This window comes from Callospermophilus lateralis, chromosome 9 (genome assembly GCF_048772815.1).
Source record: "Callospermophilus lateralis isolate mCalLat2 chromosome 9, mCalLat2.hap1, whole genome shotgun sequence".
Taxonomy (NCBI): domain Eukaryota; kingdom Metazoa; phylum Chordata; class Mammalia; order Rodentia; family Sciuridae; genus Callospermophilus; species Callospermophilus lateralis.
The window spans coordinates 32,253,951-32,275,693 of record NC_135313.1 but is presented as its reverse complement, the minus strand read 5'-3'; the positions used below and the strand labels follow the sequence as shown (position 1 = coordinate 32,275,693).

Below are 21,743 nucleotides of genomic sequence, written 5' to 3'. Positions count from 1 at the left end.
TAGAAAAAGATAGAAATAAAATATTAATACTTAAAGAGCTGGTATGGCAATAATTGGGATTAATATTCTAAGGTCTTTTGAATATTCTGGGGAAATTGAAATATTGATAAACCTTGGACTTTATTAGGTAAGCAGGATAAAATTAGACCACAAAAGATGGAAATAAAATGTATAACTTTCAAATCAGTTCATGGAAAAAAGAAAGAACAGAGAAAAATTTTAAAACAAACAATAATAACTTCAAATACCAATACCAGAGATAAAAGCATGGGAGTGAGTGATAAAACAAATAGAAAACAGAAGCACAGGTCCAAATATAAATGAGAAACCACTGGGAGGGTGGCATACACCTATAATCTCAGCTACTTGAGAGGCTGACACAGGAGGATTGTGAGTTCAGCGCAGCCCGGGCCATTTAGTAACACTGCGTCACAAAAGCAAACAAACAAAAGTAGGTCAATGACTGGCTGGGGATAGGAATAGGAATTATTGCAAATGGGCATATGGGATCTTATTGAGGGGATAAAAATGTTGTAAAGCTGATTTATGGAAATGGTTGCACCTCTCAGTAGTAACTAAAAACTACTTATATACTTGGAATGAGAGAGTTTTATGGTATTTAAAATATACCTACACCAAGTGTTATTTGGAATGGTTTTGTTTGTGGGGTTTTTCATTTTGTTTTGTTTTTGTTCTAGGATAGGACCTAGAGCCTCATGCAGCTTCATCACTAAATACAACTTAACCCCATCTAGTGGTCTTTTTTTTGGACAGGGTCTTGCTTTGTTACCCAAACTGATCTCAAATTCCTAGGCTCAAAGTGATTCTCCCACCTCAGTCTCTCCAAGTAGCTGGACTATCAGATCAGCGTGGACTACCACACTCAGATTAAAAGTGCTTTTTCCAAAACTTGTGTGATATATGAAAAGTAAAAATGATAAAGAACCAAAATTAATAAAACAGAAAACAAAAATTCAATAGAGAAGATTAACAAAGCTATAAGTTAGTTTATTAAAAAATAATGAAATGAGTAAACCTATAACAAGATTAAACAAGAACAAAGGAATAAAGACCAAATGAATGTCTGGAATTTAAAAGGAGATATAATTACCCACACAGCAGGATTTTAAAGATAATACTATGACTGAAGAGTGAAATTACAATAATGTTCAGTATATTTTCTTTATGACTTTTAAAGAATATTTTCTATTTTTTAAGTACAGGATATACACAAAACCATAGTTAACCTTTTGAACATAAATTTTGAAGCTGTGTTACATATATAAGTTCATAATTATGGCTTCTTAAAATATTTTATCCATATAATCTGTTTATGTACATATTTGAATATACATAAATACCTCTCATTTTTATTGCTATGTGCTATGTAGTTTGTAAATATTATCTCTATCCTTAATGTTCCTGTTAAGGTAGGCACAAATTACTCATATTTCAGATGATACAACTGAGAGAGGCATAAGTGATTTGTTTTCAAAAACTAAAGATTCAGGGCTGGGGTTGTGGCTTAGTGTAGAGTGCTTGCCTAGCATAAGTGAGGCCCTGGGTTCAATTCTCAGCACCACATAATGATAAATAAAGGTATTGTGTTCATGTACAACTATAAAATATTTTTAAAAACCCAAAAACAACAACTAAGGGTTCAGCCAGGCACAGTGGCACACGCCTGTAATCCCAGCAGCTTGGGAGGCTGTGGCAGGAGGATCGAGAGTTCAAAGCCAGTCTCAACAACTGCAAGGGGCTAAGCAACTCAGTGAGACCCTGTATCTAAATAAAATACAAAAAGGGCTGGGGATTTGGTTCAATGGTTGAGTACCCCTGAATTCAATCCCCGGAACCCACAAAAAGGATTCAAATTCACTTTTTCTGGTTCCAAAGTGTATACTCTTTTTTTACCACAGTGATTCAAATATGTTGAATACTATATACACATGTATATATGTATCAAATATATGTATATTGTATATATACATATATAATATTTATTTTAAAAATAAGAACATAAATTTAAGTGTGAAGAAAACTTGAAACTTAATCATGCAGCCCTGTAAAATAGATTTCTGCATTTAAAAGCACCTACCTAAAAAAGACTACTAGACCCTCTAATTAGGCACTCCTTGAAAGATAACTTGAAAGTGTACAGAACAGAAACTTAGCATTTTAAAAAATTGAATGGATATTAACACAATCTCTGTATTAAAGATTGGGATAAACTTTTAACATCTAATTTGACCATTACAAAGTAAAGAATTTACCATCTCACCTGGTTCACTCCCAAAGCTTGCTTCCTCTTCTGACAAAACTACCCTGAAGTAAAGAAAATACATGGATTTTAGTTAAAATACATTTGGAATTCATATTCCCCAGTTTAATATGGTTTAAAAAAACTTTTTTCAGGGGAGATACCGGGGATTGAACTCAGGGATGCTTAAACAGGGATGCTTAACCATATCCCCAGCCCTATATTTCTAAAACTATTTTATTAGAGACAGTTGCTTAGTTGCTTAGTGCCTCACTAAATTACTGAGGCTGGCTTTGAACTCTTGATCCTCCTACCTCAGCTTCCCAAGCTGTTGGGATTACAGGCGTGTGTCACAGCACCCGGCATGGTTTTAAAAAAACACTTTTTTAAAGTCAGGAAACTTAAAAATATTTATCTGTAGATCTCACAAAATTTACATCTGAGAGTATTTTCTGTTTTAAAGATCTCTATGCTTTCAGTAATCACTTACTGAGTATCTGTACATCAGCATTGCAGGCACTGTGCTAAATTCAAGGTTGAGCATCCTTAATTTAAAAATCCAAATGCTCTTAAATCTAAAATTTTTGAGAACTAACATGATACCACAAGAGGAAAAATTCGACACTATGTCCAAAATTATTATTAATATAAATTTCCTCAGGTAATGTGTATGAAACATATATGAATTCATGTTTAGACTTAGGTCCCATCCTAAGATATCTCATTATGTATATGCAAATATTCCATAATCCCAAAAGTTATGAAATGTGAAACATCTCTGGTGTAAGCATTTTAGAGAACTCTGTAAGAAGTTTTATTTTCAAGTTTTGGAGGGTTTTGTTTTAGAACTCTTAGGAAATAAATGAAGGGAATGAAGAATATTCCAGAAAAAAAGTAGGGGAGTTCTATTTTAAAGAATGAAGTGATGTTTGTGAAAGAAGAGACATTTGCCTAAAATATCCTCAGTCAATACTAATTTTGGATGTTTAGGGCTTCTATCTAATGTGTTGATTTACAGAATCCATGTAATAATCAAAAAATGAGACAAAGAAATTGAACACAGATTTAGCCATTATTTCTAGGGCATAATCTCATAATTGCTAGTATTAGATGTATTTTAATAAGTCTTTAAAGACACTTAAAAAGCAATATAATATTTATTTGCAAATACTAAAAGAAATCCTATAGAGCAGAAAGATATTTAACTTGAAACAAAATTTCCAATGACAGTTATGTGTATATTTTTCTTAAACAACTTAGATGGAAGAGAAGGTGAAGTGCTTAGGAATCTGTTAGTTAACTCAAAAAGATGTTCTCATCATCTTGAAGATGCATGAGAAGCTTCTGAATAAAACTTCCATGAAATATAAGAATAAAAAAACTAGATTAATATATTTCATTTAGCATATGATTGTCGGGAGCCATTCTCACACGTGACTGGGTGACTCCCGGTTAGGGTCTGAGGAGCTCTGACTGTGTTGGAGCTTTCCCGGCCCTCTCCTGCTGAGAGAACCTGTGGGGGTGTAACTGACCACTGACCCCGGAGGCCCAATCACTGACCCTGACCTTGGAGTGCGGCCCCCTCTTCAACCTTCATTGGATGGAATTATCCCCTGAATTTCTTGTTCCCCAATAAAAGGCATTGTTCCCTGGCATGCTCGCTCGCTTGCTCTCTCTCCTGCTAGCCCTGAGTAATCCTTGCTGCCCTGCCGGGCAATTAGAAGAGGGAACCAGAGAGGGGAGCCATCTCGGACCTGGTCATAGAAAAAGGTAACTGAGTCTGTGTGTTTATTTTGATCTCTGCTAGCTAACTTTTATGCCAAGAACCTCATTAATGAAACCATTGCGCTGGCCGCATGGTAGATATGATATTTTTGTTATTTTTTTAAGAACTGAGCCCAAGGTTGCCATACCACCAAGCTACATCCCTAGTCCTTTTTATATTTTATTTTGAGACAGGGTCTCACTAAGTTGCTGAGGCTAACCTTGAACTTGTGATCCTCCTGTCTCAGCCTCCTGAGTTGCTGGAATCATAGGCCTGCTCCACCACGCCTAGCAGCGTATGATTTCAAATGTCAATATGTAATTAAGGTAAGTTTCATGTACAGCTAAACATTTACTAAACATTGATCTAAAACATTTATATATTCAAGTTAGCTAAAAATTTGGTTTGGGGGCTGGGGATATATAGCTCAGTTGATAGAGTGCTTGCCTTTCATGCACAAGCCCCTGGGTTCAATCTCCAGCACCACTACCAAAAAAAAAAATCGGTTTGGATTTCCTATAGAGAAAAATGGGGAAATGCCTTATTTTTAGGATCACCTTTGATTCAGCAATAATGGTTTGTAATTATTTGGGCCTAATTTCTGAGTTTGTTGTTATATTGAGTCAATCTGCTTACAATAATTGTGGCACTCTAAAAGAGAAACAGGGGGAAGATTTAATAAGAGGGAAACAGGTAACAAGAAGGATGTACGTAACAAGAGGCCCTATTTCCAGGTAACCAGTTCCAGTCCTATCTGTGTTGTTATGAAGATAGATTTTCCCCCCCAGTATTGGGGACTGAACCCAGAGATACTCTACCACTGAGCCATATCCCCAGTCTTATCTATCTATCTGTCTATCTATCTATCTATTTATTTTGAAACAGGGTCTTACTAAGTTGGCCTTGAACCTGTAATCCTCCTGACTCAGCTTCTTGAATTGCTATAAATTTTTAATAGCTTTTCTCACAATTGCTGGCCCTTGTCCCTTACTTCTCTCCTGCTGTCCCTGCAACAGAGGTACTCATGGCTCTTAATATAAGACTCCCAAATGACAGAATCTGAAGTATCATCACAATTTGTTTAGTACTTCTGTTACTTCCTTTACCTGTAGTGTTAAAAATGAGGGAAGAAAAAACAAAACAAATGTTTTGAAACAACAAATGTGTTATTTGCAAAAATGAGGTAGAAATAAGTATTAATGAACAAGAGAAGAAACATTTCTTCCCACATATATCATAGGATGGTGTCCAGGACTTCCCTTACAGTATATAGATTTGCTGGCTTACTTATGGAGGTTTTCAGTAAGAAAACTGCCTTCTATTTGTTCTTCTTTGTGATCTTCAGTAAGTTTCTTTGGAGTATCTTGTAGTCTCTAAAGATAAGAAATTCAATGTTAAGTAGATGGAAAGAATCTGTTTCTCTTTGCATGCAAAATTAGAATAAAAATTCTAAAAAACAATATAGAAATAGTTCTGAACTAGAGTGAGAAATATGGTAAATATGTGCTAATGTGATTTGAACTGAGCCCCACATATGTACTTGTTTATCCTGGCTGCCTGTGGGAACCTCAGACACTGTGATGTGGACTAGAGACAGACTGGTTTAACAACTATAGAAAAAGTAAAACAAACTTTAAGGGCATCTTTGGGGCTGGAAGATACCATGTCAGAACATAAGATAAAAATCCATCCCAAAGCCCAGTAATATATGGTTACGGGACATGAACCCATTGCAAATATTATATTCAACTTGAAGAAATACAACAGCAACCCTTTTCATGCTGTACTGAAAACAAGGCACAATGGCAAGTTAAAAGGTACTGAAATCTAGGCTATCAGAACTGAAGAAATGACTATCACAGTGTGACTCTTCTGGATGAGCCACACACAAAGATGACTGTAAGACATACAGATGTCAAAAGCTCTGTAATCATAGCCAAAAAGCATCTTTCACATGTAACTGTTTCAGAAAGAACTGATCTGTTAGTAGTCTCTTGCGTTGCAATCACACATAGCATCATTAACCATATCTATGACACTAATATAAGAGTAAAACAAGGAAATTTGTCTTTTAAACTTCTTTAATTGGACATGATCAGTTCCCATCACTTGTTCCTGTTAAATTTTTCCTTCTATAGTCTTTAAAAAATCTCCTTTGCATTTTAATTTTCTTTTCACTCGCCCACAATCCCTAATACCTGGAATCTGCCAGCAGTATTTCCATGGCTTTTAGTCTCACTGGCAGCATTTGGAATAAGGCAAGTGCTGATCCTTGGCTGAAAGAGTGCAGGAAAATGTTGCCTGATATTTTATAAATTTGAAATTAGGGCTGGGGATGTGGCTCAAGCGGTAGCGCACTTGCCTGGCATGCGTGCGGCCCGGGTTCAATCCTCAGCACCACACACAAACAAAGATGTTGTGTCTGCCGAAAAAAAAACTAAAAACTAAATATTAAAAAACTCTCTCTCTCTCTCTCTCTCTCTCCCCCTCTCCCTCTCTCTTAAAAAAAAAAGAAATTAAACTTGGCAAAAATAGTTTCAATGTTATCACCCAAATGAAGTATAATAAGTCAAAGCAAGAAAACAGGGGGAAGAAATGTACCTTGAAAGCTACAAAATCATATGGATGAAAGCCAACACAGCCCTCACAGATTTGGGACATCATTTGAGCTGTTTTCTCCCAAAATCCAAGCAGTGTTCTCTGCAGAAAAAGAAAAGGTGACACTATAGTTCTGCTTCTCCTCCACGATCAGTTCTGTGCTCTATTTCCTCACTAGTGTAGTATATGAATAGTTGCTGCACAAGAAACAGCAGGCACTAAATTCAATTGTTCAAGAAAAGTTGAACTATAAATCATAACTTTACATGAAAGTTAGCACCAATGTCTGCATGCATGTATGCCTATTTTTTAAACAGCACTGAAATGCACACTAGAGCCTAGAGAGTGACTGCAGCTAAAAGAAAGAAAACTAATGGATCAGAACACCTGAGGAATCCAAAAGCAAAATGTTAAAAGCATGGAAATGTCAATCACTATAGAAGGATAGACATAATGTATAATCTTTATGTTGCTATCATATAAGAGCATCTTTTTGAGAAAATATTTACCACTAATTTGGCTTTTCATTGAGGGTTCAAGAAAGACTTGTTCCAAAAATGTGTTGTTCTCAAGCTAACTCAGGTAATTGAAAATTTTCGTTGTTGCTTCAGTGTTTGTATTCAAAGTAAAGGGAATGAGTGGAGAAAATAAAAGAACTGAACTGAACTAATAGTTATTGGGTTACGGCATCATGCTTCACAAATAGTCATGTACTTTTTATTTTCAAATGCATCTTTTTTTTTTTTTTTTTTTTTTTTTTTGGTACTGGGGATTGAACTTAGAGGCACTTGCCCACCAAGCCACATCCCCATTCCTATTTTGTATTTTATTTAGAGGCAGGGTCTCACTGAGTTGCTTAGCACCTCACTTTTGCTAAGGTTGGCTTTGAACTCAGTCTTCCTATCTCAGCCTCCCAAGCTGCTGGGATCACAGGTGTGTGCCATCATGCTCAGTTCAAATGAATCTTTCTTGATTCCTACATTCCATAGTATTGAACTGAATTAGGTAGATTCCCTATAGGGTTAATACCTATTTTCCTTTAGTTTTATTATTATTTTCCTATGTAAGTACAGTTCATTTTACTTTTCTATTTACAAATATACATTAAAGTCAGCAACTGCTGCTTATTAATATCTAACTTATTCATTATGTGTTATTTATGTGTGATTTGGGGTAATGAAAGCAGAAGTAAGACCTCTAAGGAGAAAGCTATTTAGGATGGTAATATGGCAGAATGAAAAAAACATATGACCTAGAATTAGAAAAGTTATGTTTTTCCACCAAAAACTGAAAAATAAATAATAAAAAATTCTCTCTCTCTTCTCTCTTAAAAAAAGTTATGTTTTTGAATTTAATATTGCTATTTATTTTAATTCTCATAATTCTCATAGGTTTCACTTTTCTTATCCATAAAATGACAGAAATGCTTTCAAACTTTTGGAGCCACAATATCTTTGCTTGATATGAAAGTTTATGTAGAAATTTAAAGTGAGAAATTGAAAAGCTCTAGTTGAATCAAACCTAATGGGGTCTTGTATTTAGCCTTCTCAACATTTCCATTTACAGGTAAGTGGTCCCCTCTCTCCCTAGAACACCAAGGAGAATAATGTGAAGCTACAAGAGTAGATAATCTCTAAGGTCTTTTTCAGTTTAGGACTTTATAATTTTCTGAATGTTGTAACCTCAATGAGTCAATTACAGCAGATTCAAAGGAATCTGATCAACTATAATTTATTTGTACCCTTTAGACAACTTTTAAAAAGGAATCTCACCACTCATCTTTACTGCAAGGGCATGCTGACCATGTAGGTGGGTACCTGGTAGGTAGTGAGTGAATGAGATAACATATTGCAGCGACTAGCTCCAAGTAAATCCACTTTCTGACAAACATCCATCTTTAATTTGTCAAAAGAACTTTTGCTATTTCTCACTTGGATCTGTACCTGTAATCACAAAAATGCCATTATTACCTATAATACAGATATAAATATAGCATACAAGTTCATTATAAATGTTTTCAGACACATGAAATTGTAATAAAGGATACCAATTCCTCTGCCCAGTATTATTAATATTCCGTGATTAATGAAGACTCTAAAGAATTGTAAAAGATTCTTTCTAGTAGATATCATTAGGTTGAGAAAGTATGAGATGATAGATGGAAAGTATATAGTTAATAAGAAAAAATTCAAATAAAAAGAAAGATCTAAGATGTTCAGGATTATGGACAGTATTTGTCTACATGCAGAAGAATAAATGGAAATGGGACTTATTTAAAATGTTGAGAAGCATTAATAATATTTCTGAATCATGGAGCCATTCATAAATTTAAACTCAGGCCTATTTCTTACACAGAGAGTGAGTCAGGAGTGATTGGGTAATGTGAACACTCAACTTTTAATTCATTTATTCAATGAATATTTATGAGGTATCTATTACGTGCAAAGTACTCTTCAAGGTACTAGGATATTATGATACTTTCCTACCATCTCTGGGTAGAAAGGCACAGGAAAAAACATAGTAAATAAATATACAATATAATCTCAGGCTGCAAAATAACAAATAAGTTGAAAAAATGGGTGACTACTTTTAATAAAATTGGGCAAACTTTGGTGAGTTTATGCCTCATATTTCAATTGAGACAAAAGATGATGAGCAGGCTATGCTGAGACTCAATGAAGAGTATTGCAGGACCAGGGAAAAACAAGGACAAGGGTTCTACAAGTGGGGGAGGGCAAAGAGCTTATCAAGTTTTCAAAAAAGGAAGGCATAGGGTAGAGCATATTCTTCTTGGAGCACTGGAAGCAAGCACAGGATGAGGCTGTAGAAGGACCAGGGATCAGACAATGCAGAGCTTTTTTAGTTCAGATAGGAATTTGGATTGCGTCCTTGTTTTTCTTTTTTAATTGAAATGAAATTCACATAACATTACAAGTAACCATTTTAAAGTGTACAATTCAGTGGCATTTAGGACATTCACAATGTTGTGCAACCACCCCCTTGCACTGAATTCTAATTGTCAAGGATTGTAACAGGGATGGAATAAAAGGTTTCTGGGGCTTGAGGTCATGTGTTCACTTACTTTACAAGGCTGTTGGGAGTAATCAATGAGGCAAACCACTTACAATAGCTGGCACAGTATACAGCTCCATCAATAGTAAATATTTATTATAGCTTCTCTATGGAATGAATGAAATTTAATGTCCAGGCATAGTAAATGTAGAGGATATGGTTTATAATAAGCTTATTTAGCAAAAACATTTGTCCATACATAGATAGTTGCTTACAAGGTTTGTGGTCAAACTTTGTATTTTGGCAGAATGAAAAATTTAAGAACCTTCCCTTTTCTTAAAATTAATAATTTTACACAAATTTTTACTTAAATTAGATATTTTTTTCTTCAGTAATAAACAGTTTTCTTCCTACAAACAAGTTCCAAAAGTCCAAATAAAGAATATTTAAAGTGTAATTAGGTTATGAGGGGGATAAAAAAGATTAGTAAAAAGACTGATGAGGGTGCTGGGGTTGTGGCTCAAGCAGTAGTGCGCTCGCCTGGCATGCGTGAGACACTGAGTTCGATCCTCAGCACCACATAAAAATAAAATAAAGATATTGTGTCCACCTAAAGCTAAAAAATAAATATTAAAAAAAGAGAACACACACACATTAAAAAAAAAAAAAGACTGTTGAGGTAGGGATACCATGCCATTCAAAGAGTAAAAATACTTCTATTTATAACAACCTTTTATACTTTAACCAAAATCTCCACACAACCAAGAATTCGTAATAAAGCATATTTTTAAAAAACAGTCCAGTATTAGTATATAATCATATTTTATAATCTTTATTCTGTATCAGTTCCATATTTTATGTAACTAGAAAAGGAAAGTGACATATTTTCATACTTTTCTGAACTTTTCCACTTGTTTCAAGGTGTCTGGGTCCAGTTCTTGGGAGACATCTTTCATCCACAGGAGAGCTCCTCTGTATTCTGTGCGTGCCTGCTCCATCCTATTAATTGTCATCAAGGTATCTGATACTGCCCTTTGACTGAAGGTTGTTACTTCTTGCTTAAGACGAGACAGAGGAGTACACAAGGCCAGTCTGGTGACAGAGAGGTAAGAATCAGAGGGTTGTACATCCCACATGCAAAACAAAAGTTTAAACCAATTAATCAAAAAGCATTGTGCTATAAAGATTAGTTTATAGTACAGGTATGAAGACACGAATTGGTATACTGTGTATACAACCAGAGATATGAAAAATTGTGCTCTATATGTGTAATAAGAATTGTAATGCATTCCGCTATCATATATAAATAAAAAATTTAAAAATTAGTTTGCAGATAGGAAATTATCAAGATGGCTAAAGAGATAGAGAAAGCAAATAGGAATAATATAGCCAATTTTGAATAATTAATAATGATATTTTGTACTTCCTTTTTTACTTAAGGAAATATATAATTTTTGCAACATTTTGGATATTAGTTCATGCATAGATAATCTGCCAAGTAACCCTACCATTTAGAAAAAAGTTCTCAGGGAACAGAGAACCTGCATTCATAAAACACAATCCAATTCATACACAGCCTTTTATTTGGCAAGTTTAGGAAAAGCCTGGGTGCAGAAGATCAGATAAAATGCTAGAAGAATTAATGAGTATGGAATTCTTAGCATATAAGGATGAGGTAAAGTACTTAAGAAACAAAGCAAATTCAGCTCCTCCACTCTGTTTTTGACTTTATGGCAATAGAGGGCCCTATACTGAGTCTCTGTCTCACTATCTTCAAGATGGACTACTGCACTGATGTGGTGGCTTTGAAATAAAGCCACTTAATCTGGACATCATCTTTACAGGCCTAAGAAGGCCTGTTTTAATTTTTCTTCTGAAATTCAAAAATTCAGATTATATTAACAGGAGATTCTTTGGGGCAAGTAGCTTTATGCTAAAATATCGTGAAATGATAAATGGAAAACAAAAATTAAGAAGAAAAAATTGAATTCCACTTAAAAGAATAGTCTTAATGTTCTTAAAGATAGTATAATATCAAAAAAGTGAAAGAGGGCTGGGTATGGTGGCACACACCTGTAATCCCAGTAACTCAGGAGACTGAAGCAGGAGGATTGCAGGTTCAAATCTAGCCTAAGCAACTTAGCGAAACTGTAAGCAACTTAGTGAGACCCTTTCTCAAAATAAAATATAAAAAGGACTGGGGATGTGGCTCAGTGGTTAAGTGCCTCTGAGTTCAATCTCTGTACCAAAAAAAAAAAAAAAGTGAAAGAGGGTGTGGGGTAGCTCAGTGGTAGAGCACTTGCCCATCAAACAAGAATGTGAAAAGAAAAAGTGGAAATATACATATTTTAAATGTTAGCCATTCTGTGACTCTTACATTAAGTCATTTACGAAATAGAAATATAGGCCTAAAGGCTATTTCTAGGAATTAAGCAATGAAGAACATCAATTTTAGAATAGTTCTTTTAAATCCAAAATTAATAACTAAGAGCTAGGCATCAAAACAATTGTATACTACAATATGCTTCTCTTTTCCTTAACTCTTCATTGGAATGACCTTTCCCTTCCAAACATGCAAACTTAAGACATATGTCAAAATTGTCAAATAGACTATAGATATAAACATGATGAAAAGTCATGGGTAAACCTTTGCTTGGCAGAAGAACAGAGTGCCTTGCCAGTGGCATCCATCATTTTTCCAGCTTGAGTAGCATCCCGTTCTGCTTGAAACTTTAAAAAGAGCCCTAGCTCATTTTCTTCCTCTGATATAACTAGGGGGAAAAATATAGTATAGTTAATTATTTCATTCCATCAATTGTTTAAAATACACACAAAAAATAAAATTCTCACACCAGTAATTCTGATATTAAGAATTACTTGGGGAATATAAGAATTACTTAGGAAGGAAGAAGAAAAGACTTATTGTAAAAATGCAAATTCCTGGGCTTCATTTCCAGAGAGTCTGATTTTATATATCTGGAGATACACATTTTACAAGCATTCCAGATGGTTTTGATGCAGTGAATTGATAGACCTTGCTTTGGGAAAACTGATCTTTAATGAAAAAAACAAAACAAAAAAAGGAAGAAAATTACATTTTCAAATGTGCAGAAATACATTTTAGACTCATTGCCTTTTACAAAGTATTTTTTCCTATTTATCTAGTTGTTGATTTATTAGTGATTCTCATCCTTAGTATCTCAGACCCACAAATGTCCACAGTTCTGCTGCAGAAACCCTAAAAGTTTCAGGCTAGCACCTGTCAATAATTGTTGGTTACCAGAGTAATTGTGTAGAAACTTTTGCTAATTGAATGAGTATTTTATCACTGTCAGATCTTTTTATTTTTATTTTTATTTGTTCTTTTTAGATATACATGACAGTAGAGTGTATTTTGACATATTATACATACGTGGAGTATAACTTCCTATTGTGGTTGTGTATGATGTGGAGTTACACGGGTTGTGTATTCCCATATGAACATAGGAAAGTTATGTCCAATTTATTCTATGTCATTAGCTGTCAAATCTAATAATAAAAAAGTAGGGGGCTAGGGTACAGCTCAGTGGTGGAATGTATGCTTAGCATGCTCAAGCCCCAAAGTTCAGTGCCAAATCCACATTAAAAAAAAAGAGGAGGGGGAGAAACAGAACTTGAGTTTACATGTCTTTTTAAATCTCATTTTCTAAAATTCCACTTTTACTTTATCTTACAAAAATGTCAGATTAGAAGTAAACCACAAAACAAAGTTGTCCCTCACTATAGTTTTAGAAACAATTATATTGTATAAAGTGACGCTCTAACCGCAATAAGATAGATAAGTGGGAAAAGTTATAAAATGTCCAATTGAACAAAACAAAACCAAATGTCATACCTACTCTCACCTTAGTGCACTGCAGAAAAACTGAAGTTTAAAATTTTAGGTACGTCCCCATGTTCCTCTGAGCCAGCAATAGAATCAGCCCTTCTCATCTACAGATTCCCCAATCCTGCTCTTCTCTCTGTGATATTTACAAGTGACTCTAGAACATGGTAGTTTCATGGGGGGTGACTATACATTCTCTGGTATCCTCTTTAATAAAACCATTTATCATATTATGAACAACTCACCTGATCCAGAGTGGATTGGAACTGGGGGGAGTCATGTTAATTTAATATTCTGATTAATTGAGAGATATACATTTCCTTTGAGTCAGAAGTTTCTTAAATGTACCTCAGTGAAAACTACTAGAAAAAATACTCATTTTTGTATGATGATTCAGAAAGATCTCTGAGAAACTAGTATACTTCATTATAAAGTATCAAGTGAATATAAGCATCATTTGAGTCTTATCTTTATCAATGCAAAAAAGCAGGGAATATGGTTGAATGTGTGCTGTGAGTGTGTTGGGACCTGCCTGCAACATCTACTGAGATCCCACCCTGATATGTTCTTCCCCTAGTCAAGTGATTTCCATAAAGATTTATAACACTGGAGGTTGGGGTGTAGCTCAGCAATGGAGAACATTCTGAGCATTCATCATGAATTCCTAGAGATTCCATCCCCAGCACCAAAAAAGAGAGAGATTTATAGCACTGTACTAATTTACTGTTTGTGCCTGATGTAATTCCCATATTTGTCTGATGTTAATCCTAACAGAAGATGTATTAATACAAGAGTCTTCAAGAAAACACATATTTATATACAATTTCAAAGAGAAGGTACATAATGAAATCTACATATGTGTAATCTCTTCCTTATTCTGAAATGTTCTATCAGAGTGCTAAAAGATCTAGTGATTTCAGGACAAAATTTAAGACAAACAAACTTGCCAATATTTCTTGTCATCACTTCTATCACAAGACTTCTTTGGTCCAATGGCTGTAACAGCTTTTAATTGGTTGGTAAAATATACTATCCCAATAATCTGACCCCAAACTTCATTTGCTCCTTTATTCCTCTATTAGTCTCAGTTAGAAACTCTTCTGCCCATGCATGCTCTTCTCATTTCTTAAGCTCATTCCCTAGATGCCAAATATTTTCTCCATATATTCAGTTCTATAAACCCTTTAAGTTTTACCTCAATTCCCATTTATAGAGTTGCATTGCTCTATTCCAATTATTTTTCACTTATAGGAATTCAGAGTCATGTCTTTATTTCTATACTGAACTCAATTATATACTATTTGTATCATCTCTTATTTTTTACAAAAGTTGTTTCTCCCAACTATTTCCTTGGGAAAAGCACATAGCCTTACACATAGCAGATACTCATAAAATACTTGAGTAACTATGCCTTACTGAATTTCTGTTCTTTTCTGAGTTGTTGGTGATTGAACCCAGGGCCTTATGCTGCTAGGCAAGTGTTCTACCAGTGAGTCACATCCCCAGCCCTGGATTTCTTTATTTAATGGGATGGTATATGAGCTTTGATTATAAAGTAGTAAGATTAACTTACATAGCTTCATGAGAAATCATTCATTCACTGAGCAAATATTTATTGAATACTGAGTAGATTCTAGATATTGTTTATAGGACAATAAAAATAAAATAGACAAAGTTTTTTTTATAGGGACATAAAAATAAAATAGACAAAGTCCTGTTCTTAAGGAGAGCATATTCTAGTGGTGAGAAGAAAAACAGCAGATAAAATATAGAATGTTAAATAACAGGGAGTTATGAAGGAGAAGGGGTACTGTATTTTAGATATGGGGTTTGGGGAATTCCTCAATATAAAGAAGACATTTGGTCATACCTAAGGGAAGTTACGGAGCCCACTGTGAAGACATGCTTGCTGTGAAAGAGATCAATATAAAGTTCAAAAAGACAGGTTTTAGGAAATGTGATCAGAGAGGTAACCAGGATCATAGGGGTAGCCATATCCAAAAGGCCACTGTATTTAAGCAGGAAAAAAAATCCAAGACTGAGTTCCAACCCAATGAGGTCAAGGGGAAAGAAGAATCCAGCAAAAGCAGAATGAGAAGAAAAAAACAATTAAGAGGAACACCAGGGAAGCGTGGTGCCTAGAAGCAGAGTGAAGAGAATATCAAGCAGCAGATAATAATCAACTGTGTTAGATGATACAATAAGCCAAGTAAGGACTGGTCATTGGGCTTACCTCTTCATAACCTTGATAAGAGAAATTTGGTGGAGTGGTAGGGATGAAAACTAGAGTGGGTATAAAATTAAGCAAACAGAAAGGAATAGACTGCATACAGTTATGCCAAATTTTTCCGTATGAGGAGGAGAGAAATGGGCTAACTCTGAGATAAGTGGGGTCAAGAAAGAAGCTTTTAAGTGATGGAAACAAATCTACTTAAGACTCTTGGCAAGAAAACAATATCAGCAGGGTGAGAAGATGCACACCTGTAGTGTCAACTACTTGGAAGACTGAGGCAAAAGGATCACAAGTTCCACACCAGCCTGAGAAATTTAGAGAATGAGACCAATCTCAAAATTTAAAGAGGGCTGGGATATAGTTCAGAGGTAAGAGTACATGCCTAGGCACTGGGGTTGTGACTCAGTGGAAGAGCACTCACCCACATGGGTGAGACATTCAGTTCGATCCTCAGCACCACATAAATATAAACACATAAAATAAAGGTATTGTGTCCATCTACAACTAAACAAATAAAATTAATTTTAAAAAGTACATGCCTAGCATGTGTGAGGCCCTAGGTTCAATCCCTAGAACTTTAAAAAAGAAAAGAAAGAAAAATGAACATCACTTTTGAATCTGTGTCAAAGGATTTGATGAACTAGAGAATATGAATACTAAGGATTTTGAGAATAGGTCACTATAAATGTTTGTATTTTGCCATTAAAAACTGCTCACAGGGGCTGGGGTGGTGGCTCGGTGGTAGCATGCTTGCCTAGCATGCGTGAGGCACTGGGTTTGATTTTCAGCACCACATACAAATAAATAAAATAAAGGTCCATCAAAAACTAAAAAATATTTTTAAAAAACTGCTCACAAAATAGTTCAATAAGTCACTATTTTTCTATTAAATGACTTGTTTTCAATAATACAAACTAGGGGAGTGATATTGGGCAAATTATATCATTATATTGTGTGCATGTACAAATATGTAACAACAAATCCCACCATTATGTGCAACTATAATGCACCAACAAAGAATGTAAAAAAATTCAAACTAATATTAATTTTTAATGGGAATTATTAGGTACCCATGATGTCATACCGTTGAGTCTTAGCTGATATTTCTCAACTATCTTCAGAAGTTCAGTGCACGTCTCTTGAATGGAGTGAAAAACCTTGAAATACAAATTTTATTAAGACACTTTAAAGAACCATAAACAGATATAATTTATAAGAACTTCAAAAGTGGAATATTATGTCTGTTTTATAAATATTATGTCTATTTTCCATGGCTGTGACATATTTTAGCTTTGGTTTTACTTTTTATAAAAAAGCACATTTGGATTTCACCCATTGGATTTAGAAAAAATGATGATAAATACATGGGCTAAATCTGTGTAATTTATCCTCCTCTCAGCTGTAACTATCTAAACACCAAACAAGATGTATCCAATATAAATAAACTGAACCAAATACTGCCAACCACAGATGAAAAGAGTATAACCTAAGAATGTGTTAACTCCGAATTTGGCTTTTTCCTAACATTGGTATAAACAAACAGTGCATTAAACTTACTATAAAAATAACACATGGGTTGGGGTTGTGGCTCAGTGGCAGAGTGCTTTCTTAGCATGTGTAAGGCACTAGGTTTAATTCTCAGCATCACATATAAATAAATGAATAAAATAAAGGTTCATCAACATCTAAAAATATTTTAAAAAATAACATATTACAAGCTCAGGTGTACTGTTATGGTTAGGATAACAATAATGTACTATACATTTCAGAGAGCTATATGAAAGGATTTTGTGGGCTGGGGCTGTAGCTCAGTGGCAGAGCGCTTGCCTAACATGTGTGAGGCACTGGGTTTGATCCTCAGCACCACATAAAAATAAACAAATAAAATAAAGGCATTCTGTCCATCTACAACTACAAGAAAATTTAAAAAAAAGAAAGGATTTTGTAAGTTTTCACCATTAAAGAAATGATAAATGTTTGAGAAAATAAATATATTCATCCTGATTTAAACATTGAGTTATATACATGTATCCAGCATTACATAGTACCCTGTTAGTATGTATATTTTTTGTTTTTATGTATCAGATAAAAATTAAATTTAAAATTTAAAATAGTATTTTACAACATCAAATATAAATTGATTTTGGATTATTTTTGTTTGAAATTTTCTGTGGATATTAATTCTTTCGGGCTGGGGTTGTGGCTTAGCAGTAGAGCACTCGCCTAGCTCGTGTGAGGCCCTGGGTTCCATCCTTAGCACCACATAAAAATAAATAAAATAAAGGTATTGTGTACAACTACGACTAAAAAATAAATACTTAAAAATATATATATTATAAATTCTTTCATTACCACTGTCGCTAACTGCTAACAAAAAGAAATAAAATATCTAGTAGACTTTCATTTGAAAGTTAATCATGTGATGGGCTGGGGCTGTGGCTCAGTGGTAGTACACTTGCCTGGCATGTGTGAGGCACTGTGTTTGACTCTCAGCACTGCATATAAATAAAAAAACATCTATCAACAAGTAAAAAAATATTTTTAAAAAAGTTAATCGTGAAAATTTGAGCTGAAAATACATTATACACATGATATAACTATTCACATATCTCTATAAATTTAGGTTTCCCAGGTAAATAAGCTAACATGGATTTCAGAGTACAGTCTCCTCCTCACAAAATCTTCTTACAGTGAAGAATTTTTTGTTTATTATGATAGTTTATTCAAAAGACCTTGGCTCTGTGTTGTAATATCAAGCCCTAATCTTTTGATTACCAAATAAGCTCCCAATATCATTAAATGGCCTGCATATCCTATCTCTGGCCCAATTTAGCCATAATTTAGATACCTGATCAAACCCAGGGAATATTAATAATAAGCATGAAAATCTTGCATGGAAAATATCATCAATTTTTCATGTAAGTTCAGATATGTGTGAATTGAATTTTGTAGCGGGTCTTGGCAATTTAAAGATGTTTTAAATGCATATGGAAAAAGATTAGAAAAGAATACCAAAAAGATAGTTCTCCTAGAATGAAGTGATTTGGGTTAGTTTTTCCCACAGAATTCTTTACAAGTTTTATGTACTATTGCTTTTTTAATTTTTACAATGAAAATATTTCTTGTTCTTTAAAAGATAGTGTAAATGTGGAAGAAAATTCTTGATTGAGTTCAAATATCTGTCTAATGGATAAATTTTCAATAATTATATGTCATCCACAGATTTCCTAGGAATGTAAAACAACAACAAAAAAAATCTACTCCTGTGGGAGTACTATGTGGAAAAAGTGACGATTTCCCTTAGTGTTAAAACATACACTACTGTATACTACATATAATAAAATCCCTTCATTTTTCCACATTTATTACTGAATAGTAAGAGGAATACTTTTTGTTTTTTAAGAAAGAGTGATAGAGAGAGGGAGAGAGAGAGAGAATTTTTTTGATATTTATTTTTTAGTACTTGGTGGATACAGCATCTTTGTTTGTAAGTGGTGTTAGGATCGAACCCGGGCCGCACGCATGCCAGGCGAGCACGCTACCACTTGAGCCACATCCCCAACCCAAGAGGAATACTTTTTAACACAAATAATAACAGCTTGTTCATCATCTCTTTCCATATTTGTTATGGCAATACTTTATTTATTTGCAGAATTAAAATACTTAGTAGAACAAGATCTATTTAATTATACCTATATTTTTAAAGATCCCAACATAATGGTTAGATTCATAACAACACCTGCTTGGAAATATTTTTAAGAATTATCTTAAATTAGTATATGCACATGAAATTAGTAAGTCTAAACTTACAAATCCAGAATTATTTGTTAATTTACTTGAGGCTCTTTTATAGCGTAATTATTTAAAAGTATAAAATATTCACAGGTTTAAAGTTGTTTTAGTGCAATTATTCCTTTTATTTTAAATGAAAAACTAAGCTAAAAAAATATTATGAACTACTTTAATAACTTTATTGCTTAATAGAAAAACTCTATCTTAATTCACTATTTGATTTTAATTAATTTATTTCAGTGAGGTATATACTTCACATCAAAGTACTACAAAATATTACTATAGTATATAAAATATGTTATATATTATATATACATAATATACATAATTACCAGTTGGGAATTTAATTCATTAATATTTGGCTTAAAACTATAATATGGGTGTCAGAGAAATTACCTAATTCATGATTTTTAAAAATATTTTATTGTGTAGTTGGACACATTACCTTTATTTAATTTATTTATACGTGATGCTGTGGATCGAACCCAGGGCCTTGCATGTGCTAGGTGAATGCTCTACCACTGAGTCACAACCCCAGCCCCACCTAATTCATGATTTATCTAATTTATCTGTTCTACAAAAATTCTTCAATTGTGAGGATTGTGACCTCTTATTCAGAAGCTCTGATTGACAGTTGACTATAAATAAATGCTCTATGACAAAATTTGCCTTTATCCTCTTAAGCTCTTTGGTATAAAAGTTTGTCACAGACCTCCTTCTAGTCCCAAAAAATAACCAGTTAAATTTACCTCAAGTTTAGCATCCAGCTCAGCATCAGATGCCACCACATGCTCATCTTCCTTTTTTCCTGTTGCTTTAATGAAGACCTGTTTGGTTTTCCAGTATTTTTTTTGCATTCTGCTGACTACCGACTGGGTATCTTCTGATCTGGGTTGTCCAAAAGAATCCATGGAGTAACTAAAATAAATAGACTAAAATTAGTGGGTTTTTAAAAAATATTTTTATAGTGGATGGACACAACACCTTTTTATTATGTTTATGTAGTGCTAAGGATCTAATCAGTACCTCACACATGCTAGGTGAGCGCTCTACCAACTGAGCTATAACCTCATTCCAAATTTTGTTTGTTTGCTTGGTACTGGGGATTGAACTTAGAGGCACTTAACCACTGAACCATATCCCCCAGACCTTTTTATTTTTTATTTAGAGACAAGCTCTTGCTAAGCTGCTCAAACTTGATCCTCCTGCCTCAGCCTCCTGAGCCGCTCAGATTACAGGCATACACCACTGCACCCAACAAAACCAAATTTTTTTTAAAAAACTTCTCAATAAACTATTTAGTCAATTTAATCTAATTGACAAAATGAAAAAGATTATTAAATAGAATATAATGCTCACAAATATGGTAATGCTTTCTTTGTATGGTTTCAATTGGTTATAATTACAGCTTGAAAAAAGAACAGGCAAAAAGATTAGTGACACATTAATTTTGGTTGGGAAACAAAGGCGATAAAACTTATGATTTTATAACAATTCTAGAAATAATTAGATTCATCTCACTAATCTTTATTAATAGAAACTTATTAGCATCTAAATTTTGCTTTTCTAATAATACTGCAAAATGAAGAAACTTGTGCACATACCTTTATTTATTACTATTATTTCCTCAGTGAAACTTTCTGTAGTTTTAACTACTGTTATAACTACAGTTTAATACATATTCTCAGATATGCCCTGCCTAAAAGATCACTCCAAAAAATACTCTAATGTCCTGTAAGCCAACAAAAATAAAAGCCTTAGATATAGAGGTGGTATGTTATAAAAGAAACAAATGGATATCACAAACCATCAACATAAAAATCAGATGCCTAAGTAGTTATTCTTAACATAGCATGATTATACATATAAGGAAATGCAATTGTGAAAAATTTTCTTAAGAAAATGTAAAAAGGAATAATAACAGCTTGACTCTAAAGCCTATTTATTCCAATAAACTGTGGGAATAGAAACAAAAGGGAGATTTGTGACTCATTCATCACTTCCAGGAGTATCAACAGATCTACTGTATTCTGTGTGTGGGTAAAGAAGTAGCATTTAATTTTCTTTTTATTTTGAAGTACTTAATACTTAAATAAAAATAGGATGTCTAATTTTTAAATTACTAGGGGGCAAAACAAAAGAGCAAGAAAAACTTCAGCAAAAAGCAAAAGCCGGGGCTGGGGATGTGGCTCAAGTGGTAGCGCGCTCGCCTGGCATG

The 21,743-nt window shown here is 33.9% G+C and overlaps 1 protein-coding gene across 2 annotated transcripts in view; it reads right to left on the bottom strand.

The window, feature by feature from the left end:
- Nucleotides 1-21,743, bottom strand: part of Ica1l (islet cell autoantigen 1 like) — a 66,117-nt gene that overhangs the window by 24,595 nt on the left and 19,779 nt on the right. For both annotated transcript variants that reach the window (XM_076865820.2, XM_076865821.2), the window contains exons 2-9: nucleotides 20,275-20,443; nucleotides 16,818-16,890; nucleotides 12,283-12,406; nucleotides 10,529-10,727; nucleotides 8,441-8,566; nucleotides 6,627-6,725; nucleotides 5,313-5,398; nucleotides 2,282-2,325 (exon numbers count right to left, since the gene is read on the bottom strand). In XM_076865820.2, coding sequence (XP_076721935.1) covers nucleotides 2,282-2,325; nucleotides 5,313-5,398; nucleotides 6,627-6,725; nucleotides 8,441-8,566; nucleotides 10,529-10,727; nucleotides 12,283-12,406; nucleotides 16,818-16,890; nucleotides 20,275-20,436 — 913 coding nt within the window. In that variant the 5' untranslated portion in view covers nucleotides 20,437-20,443. The remainder of the gene's footprint in view (nucleotides 1-2,281; nucleotides 2,326-5,312; nucleotides 5,399-6,626; nucleotides 6,726-8,440; nucleotides 8,567-10,528; nucleotides 10,728-12,282; nucleotides 12,407-16,817; nucleotides 16,891-20,274; nucleotides 20,444-21,743) is intronic.